Raw genomic sequence first — 8,004 nt, 5'->3', positions numbered from 1 at the left:
ATATCAATGTGAATAAGGGCACATTGAGATTAAGACTCATAAAATAAATAATTGAAACTTCGAGATCAAAATATTGATCAAATTGATGAAACATTGAAATCAAGAATAACAAAATAATTCGAATAAAACATTGAGTGAAAATAGAGCTAAATAATCAAAACAATTCATGTAAAGTAAATATAAAATGAACACTTAACTTCGACTCAATAGCTATAATCATAGTCCTGGTTATAAATAAGCTAATCTCTTTAGAGGTAACCGGTACTAGATAGCCAAAGGTAGGAATACGGTTTTTATTAGATAACTTAGTTATGTACACAACCACATGTGCATAGTCCCAACTTCCACCAAACGATTACATTCATGGGAATGAAAAATAATTCACTGATTCAAAATGCAAATTTGAATGAAAAATAATTCACTAATCAACGAATAACCAAACTCAATATTAATTTTGTAAACAATCTTCGAAAGAAATCGATAAAAATGTCCAGACAAGATAATATATATACATACACACACACACAAAGTAAAAAGAAAAGGATAACAAAAGATATCTTGCAACGCTTGTCTTCTCGGAGATGGATTGCGGTATGAAAGTTGTTATAGAGGCGGTGCCATGATTTCTTAGTTGAAACTCATTGGCGTTGAAAAATGAGGGAAAGAATGACTGTTGGGATTCGTTCAATTTTGTTAGAAAATTGATTGTATAACTCAAAGAAAGTTATAATAATAATTTGCATATATAAAAAAAAATCTTAGTTGGCGTTAGAGCTTAGAAAACTTTGAAAACTTTTAATGTAGAAAATTTTCTTTTCTGTTGGGCGGCACCCTATGAAAACTTCATGAAGGATCGTCAAGTAAAATAACTTGTTTAAATAGAAAGATCTTGATTTATTTTATTTTAAAGATCTCTTTGGAATAACAATAATATTAATAAGAATATCAATAGTAATATTAATAAGAATAATAGTAGCAAAAATGGCAGTAATATTAATCATAGTAGTAATAGTACTACTACTACTACTAATAATAATAATAATAATAATAATAATAATAATATTGTTAATAATACTAATAATAATAGTAATATTGGTAATAATTCATGAAATTTCTTTAGATAAAAAAATAACTTGATTATACTTCGTATAACGAAATAATGTGTGAATATATGAATATATATATATATATATATGTTAATTGACTATTTAAAATAATCAGGATTTGAAATTTTACGTAAAAAGGTGTTTATAAGAGAAATAAACGTGGGAAATTTAGTTATTTAAAATTTAAGCGTGGTTGATGAATTTGAAAAGATTAAATATTAATGCCGAAAACGAATAAATTTTTAAGATGACAAGGAACGCAGGGTAAGTTATCGCATAGCGGAAACAAGTTAAGTTTTTCAGGGTCTTGTGTGTGTGCTCGAGTTTCTACAATAATAGTAGGTTTGAAATACGAGCATAAGGTAAGGAAGAAGGTTTTGTATGAATGGTTGGGTAACCGCTCGTGGGAATAAATGTGTAGCGTATAGTTTCTTGGCAAGAGTTGATGAGGTGGCCAAAATTATCACAGCTTGAAGTACTTCGACATCGCGGTAGCAGTGGTGGAATGGTACGTGTTACACATAAGGATAAGTTCTCGTGTAAATATCTTTGTTGGGTTAGGTTTTAATATCCAAGAGTTATGTTGGGTTTGACTTAGGCATAGCTTTGAGGTTTGAATGTATTGTTGTGGTTAGTAATGAATCTTGGTTTATCATGGTGGGAATTGCGATGGTCAATTGCTTGATGATTTGGGTTGTCGTTTTGTGGGTTGTGTTTCAAGGACAACATCTTCTCGACTACGAAGCGTGAAAAATTCACGTGACACGGAACGTAAATATGAAATTCGTATTAACAATCAACAGAACCTTTTCATAAAAGATCCCAAAAATCAGAATTAATCTTTATAAATCATAAGAAATGAAATAGCATGAAGCAAAATTTGAAACCGAGATTGAAATGCTGAACAATAGTTATAAGTAAATTTGCAAACGAACCGAACACAAATAAGAGCATGTTCTTGTTCGTTCATTTAACTTAAACTAACATGAACACGAATAGTTAACCAGACAAGTATTTATCTTTGTGTTCGTTGGTTTAAAAAATAAATGTGTTCATGTTCGTTTAAACTCTAAAGGAGCAGGTCATGATCATATTTGAACAAACATAAATGGACACAAACACGCAAAAATAAACAAACGAACAAATAACATTTTATTAGATATTAGGTATTAGGGTGATACAATTCGTAAAATACGAATAATGAATTATTTCATATTAATAATTTAATATGTAAACAAGCATAAATGAATGAATGAAACATGTTTGTGCGTTTGAGTATATGAACACAACTTTTTTGTTCATGCTCGTTCGTTTATTAAATAAACAAACATAAACGCACTTCTCACCAAACGATTTTTACTGAATGCTTGGTTCGTTAACGGTCCTAATTAGAAGCAGAAGCAATATTGGTTTCTATGGAGTATCTTCTAATTGGGATGATTTTCAGTTTTGTTTGCTTTATTAATCTTTTACAAAAATTATTCGGGAAGAACTATAAATTATATGCACTGATTTATCCATGCAAGTAAAGAACTATATATTTATATAAATTAAGTAATAAATAATAAACAAGTGAAACTTAAACCAAACTAAAGTTAAAAGTTTTTTCCATTAGATGACATTGAGTTCGAAATCAAGCTCTCTTTTAAGTGAACGAATTTGTGGCTTTAGAGGCTAGCGTTTGGATATGGTAGAAATCATGTGTTGTGTAGAAATAGTAAGAAACAATTCTGGCCATATATTTTTAGATCTAATGAATTAGATTGTGTGAAGTAATACAATGTTTATTTATACTGTTTAAATGTTTCTAAAAGTGCAAAAAGGTAAACTTGGGGGTTTTTTAATAATGAGAATTGCTTAATATGAGGCCGGTCATTCATTTTCAACGATGAAGTTCCCCACGATACTCCGACTAACAAATTAAAGATAAAGATGAGGCGATTGAAGATTCTGGATGGGATTACAACTAGTAAGTATCTCATATTGATGTTAATTAGAATGATGTGGGTAAAAAAAACCTAATTGTGTTTTGCTCTGATTTTGTTGTCATGTCTTTTACGGTTAAATCCGAAATCCGTGCCCATGGATGTGAAAATCCCCTTGGATTTGTGGATTATTAATGAAAATCATAGTTGAACTGCAAAAATTTCATATGTTAATATAGTAAGCAGTTCGTATGTTAAATTTTTTTTTTCTGAGTGTTCGCAACGACGATGGTTTCAATGTCACTATCCTCGAATATAGCAATTTGTGTTGGTGTTAGTCCTAATAATATATGTGTTGTTGTTAATAAGAGATGTGTTAAAATTATGTTTGTTTCATATGCGTTCTTTAAGGATCTAAGAACCTGTTGTTGGTTGTTTAAGAACGTGTTGTTAAGTGGTGTTGGTATTTGATAATTATGGTGTGTTGTTATGTTGGTGTTGGTATTAAATAGTTATGGCATGTTGGTTGTATGTATTTTTTAGGATTTAGGAACCTACCGTTGGTTGTTATGATGTGTTGGTTTTTAAAGTATGTTTTGTTAGTAACATATTTTCTAAGTTGTGTGGAATTTATAAGTGGTCGGGTGAGTGTTATTATGGACTGGTAATTTCTGTGACTTAAGATATATTGGTGTGCATTTGATGTTGCAACTTATGGTGCATGAATATAAGAATTGAATAGATCATATTTTATAATATTGTTCTTTTTTATTTAATTATTAAATTTTATTTGCTCTATTTTGATTGTTTCTTATATTTCTTATCAACATAACACTTTTTATTTGATGCTTTCTCTTAGAGGCTAAGATAACATAGTTATTTACTTTTATCAAACAGGTAAGAAAAAATATGAAAAGAATAAAAAAAGGACTTTTGTGTGTACACTACCCGACAGAAACAAATTTACAACCTCGTTTCCTTCTTCTAAACACATGATAAAAAGCTAAAGAATTAAAATGCTCATATTCCTGCCCGGGTTCGAACCGGAGACCTTTTGTGAGTAAAGCAAACGTGATAACTACAAAACCACATAAACACGCTCAAAAATGAATGTGCGTAAATTTAGATATCTTAAACTTTGTAAACAATGAAAATCATTACCGCCTTAAGGGGATAATATTGATAATTGTCATTTGAAAGAAAAAAATAAACTTCATTTACAATACTGTCTTTTCCTATTTATTTGTTTACAAAAGTGGTTTTATATTGATCACAAAATTATGTCCTTTTATAAAAATGGCATGGATGCTCCTTAGTCAGCCCGTTAATCCATCGTTAGCAATGATTAGATTTGAAAGGACTATAGCTAAAACCCAAGACTGTAAAATTAAAGTAAGCTTTATTAGCTTAAAAGAGAAATTACAACTGGGAGCTCACAAGTTACGAGTTTGGATTGTTCGAATATTCACATGATCGGATCAGCCCCTTGTGGCGCAGTCTTAAATATTTTGAATGCAACAACTTCAACTAAAAATCTAAAATCTAGACAGGTTGTGACATGATGTTGATTATCGCCTAGCTAAAAACGATGACATGCCACCACTTGCATGGTTAACAATGAGGCACTGACAACGTTTGCTTATTTTCTCCACCTAAGTTATTCTGACATATGGGAGTAAGCTTAAATCATTGGATAATAGACAGCACAAATAACGAGCCGATTTTGAGCAAAAACTTACGAACGTCGAAGCAATGATTTTCAATTTGTAAAACTAACAACCGGCACAAAAGTAGAGAAACTTAGGCTCAGCCAGCCTAACACGTGACCTGTGTTCGATTTACTTGTTCATCTGTTTATAAAACAGCCAGGTTGATATTGAGTTAAAATCATGTCAGCCTGTCAACTTTATCAGACTATAACAATATAAGCTCAACAACATTGAACTTATATTGTTAATTCAAACTGAATTACAAATCCAAGCTGCAAATTTTGACAACCAACTATTATGTAATGCTCTTGGCCGTTTGCACAGCTGAAATATCCGCCACAAATAATGCTGCTCAAACCGAGTACAAAACCAACACCGTCCAGCAATTCATCATAAAATAAAATATAAAGATCACAGTTGCTATAACAGACCGCCACTCAAAATTAAATTCAAATCCTAAAACCTTGCATCCGAGCTCATATTTTTTTGATCTATTCTCCAACAGTCAACCCAAACCCAAACTTGTAGTCTTTCTTCTTGTGATCAATCTGCATAACATATTCCAAAACAAAGTGTCATAAAACTTCAATTGTCCCAAAAATTGTTTAGATTTAAGATTTGTGGCTGTTATTCTTGTTAGCTATTAGATACCGTATCTCATTTTTATAAAATGAAATTTAGAATAAAACTTCAAACGTACTAACCTCAGCAGACAGAATGAAATTTAGACCCATATTCAACCTTTCTTCAAGAAACGCAGATGTGCAACCATTTGAGTCGATCTTTCCTCTAAGACGACACTGTAAATATAAAAACAATTTAACAAAAAAAATTATTACAAAAAGGTTAAAAATAATAAATTAAATTTCAACGCAAGTTTGTTGAATTACCTGACGGAGTATATAATCATAGCCAAAGCTAGCAGTTACATCTCGTGACATGTAATTATACATCATATCGGTTGCCAGAGAAACCTATGATAAACAAAATTAGAATAACAAGCCTACTTAACAATGGTTGATAAATTATTAAAAAGTTAGTTGGCTACCTTTTCAGACACTTTCTGAACATATCCAAGAACCACCATTCCAGTGCTAGCAACTTGTCCAGATGCAACCTGCAAGAAAAAAAATCCAATTAATATTAAGCAAAAGAATATGATATAAAACGGTAAAGAGATCAAATCACAATTTACCATTTTGTCACTGTTGTATCTAGCAGCATAACCGAGACCAGATTTCCTATGCTGACCAGCCCAAAATACTTCCCCACCTAACGACAGGTGAGGTGTCACACTCTGGAAATACAATATATCACCCTTATAAGCACCTGAAGTTTATAGTAATTAAATTTCTGCTGCTATACAACAGACGTACAAATCTTTTACCTGAATGTAACTAGCTCCAATCAAACCACCATTTCCTAGCTGTAACTGAGTCCTGTAATCCGAACCCTAAATCAAGAAAAAAGTTAGACCATAAAGAAAATAAAGTCAAATAAGATAAATAAGGTACCTTATAGTCAAAGTTGAACATTCCATGTGACATGTGAGGCTCATTTGTAAGCTGAAAACAATATCAAGCTAGATTTAGTATAATTAACTTTGAAAACAAACACTTAATTAGCAATTACATATCATTCACTACTAAACCTGAGCATTAGCCTTCATAGTAAGATTCTCTGACAGGTCACATTTCACTCGAGCACTTAACCTCCCATCAGTCAAGATTCTTCCAAAAAGCATCACCTTTGACAAACAAAAGAAAGTTTTTAGTAAAAAAAAAGTATTTAAAAAATTATTACAATAGTAGTAAATATTTAAAGGCAGACCTTTGGGTCGATAAAGTTAGCACCAAACTCATAGTTTGCAGTAGGAATTTTAATTGTTTCAGCAGATTGAGAAGGAACTTCAGTAGGTCCCATAACAATACTGGTAAATGGAAAAAAAACACATGATCATTAAATAAAAGAAATAGATATACTTATATTTTCATACAAACTCAAAAACAAGTTCAATGTGTACCTGTGACTTAGAGAGAACTTTTGATTTAGACCCTTGGTAAAATCAACACGCATACCCTCAAAATGTTCAGGTTTCAAGGACACTGCAAATGTTACGTATGCTAATATATAAGATTATTGTCAAAATCAAACTGTCAACAACAAAGCTGATAACAATAAACACAATGCTAATACACAATTAATCACTTATGTATCTTCAAATCCTGTGATAATGTCTAAATTAACTCAAAATCATACTGTCAACAACAATAAAACCAATGCCAATACATATGTATCTTCAAATCCTGTAATGAATATCATGTTTTCTGCAGATTTAATTCTCAATAGCATATCACATTAATTGTCACACGTCAATAGCTTTGGATTATATAAGATAATTAACATTAAGATAAAACTATATATCAGAACAATTGATTTATAATTTTACTTTACGGGTAATTAATGTACAGAATCAAAATCATACCGTCAACAACAAAGCTGATAACAATAAAAACAATGCTAATACGCATTTCATAATTTATGTATATCTTCAAAACAATATCATGTTTTCTGCATATTTTAACTCTCAATTATATCTCACCTTTAATTGTCACAACACAACAACTTATAACATAAAAACGAAATATTCCAATACAAATTATGAATCTGGCTGTTTATAAGATCTGCTCTTGAATACGCAAATTAAACGGCTAACAATAACCCTAAATCAATCACGCAATAGAAACTCCACATTCACAGCAAACACTACTACATAACATAATAATAATAATAATAACATTTTTGAGCTAGGGTTTAAGAAATTGAGGCCGCCACAAAGTCAAACAAGTGAAAAATTAGGTCAAAATCAAATAAAATAGTGGAGATACTGACTCATGGCTTCGCGGTGGATTTCTTCGTAGGGAATAGGGCACGGGAGGTCCATGTAATCGACTTTCTCCGGCTTGGTAGGTTCAGCCGCCGCCGGTGCAGGTGGAGGAATATGTGTTGCCATTGCTTGCTATGGTAATCAAGAGTGAAAGCTTAATAATCTGTGTGTTGTGTTGTCTTGTCTTGTCTTGTATTCTATTGATGTGATGATGTCAGGGTTTTGTGATGAGGCGCCTCCTTGTACCACTTTCTTTACAAAACCCTTGCAAACAAAAGTCGGCTTACTATCGCCTCAGCCGTTTAGATATTATTATTAAGCCAAATTAGGTTATGGGTGGTGCGGTTCGCTATGGTATGGTTTTCCATTTGTTCGTT

At 31.5% G+C, this 8,004-nt stretch overlaps 1 protein-coding gene across 1 annotated transcript; it reads right to left on the bottom strand.

The window, feature by feature from the left end:
- Nucleotides 1-5,060: 5,060 nt before the first annotated feature.
- Nucleotides 5,061-7,757, bottom strand: LOC143546732 (mitochondrial import receptor subunit TOM40-1-like). Its single transcript, XM_077038333.1, has 11 exons — nucleotides 7,633-7,757; nucleotides 6,764-6,845; nucleotides 6,571-6,670; nucleotides 6,392-6,487; nucleotides 6,255-6,305; nucleotides 6,128-6,193; nucleotides 5,936-6,037; nucleotides 5,789-5,857; nucleotides 5,631-5,714; nucleotides 5,445-5,540; nucleotides 5,061-5,288 (listed from the first exon to the last, which is right to left on the bottom strand). Exons 1-11 carry the CDS (start codon nucleotides 7,751-7,753, stop codon nucleotides 5,232-5,234), a joined length of 924 nt encoding a protein of 307 aa, XP_076894448.1. The 5' UTR covers nucleotides 7,754-7,757; the 3' UTR covers nucleotides 5,061-5,231.
- Nucleotides 7,758-8,004: the final 247 nt, after the last annotated feature.

Source organism: Bidens hawaiensis, unplaced genomic scaffold (assembly GCF_021521415.1).
Source record: "Bidens hawaiensis isolate Kalapana, Puna unplaced genomic scaffold, B.hawaiensis_p1.1 tig00014461_1, whole genome shotgun sequence".
Taxonomy (NCBI): Eukaryota; Viridiplantae; Streptophyta; class Magnoliopsida; order Asterales; family Asteraceae; genus Bidens; species Bidens hawaiensis.
The sequence above is the reverse complement of the archived record's forward strand: the minus strand, read 5'-3'. Positions and strand labels throughout refer to the sequence as shown.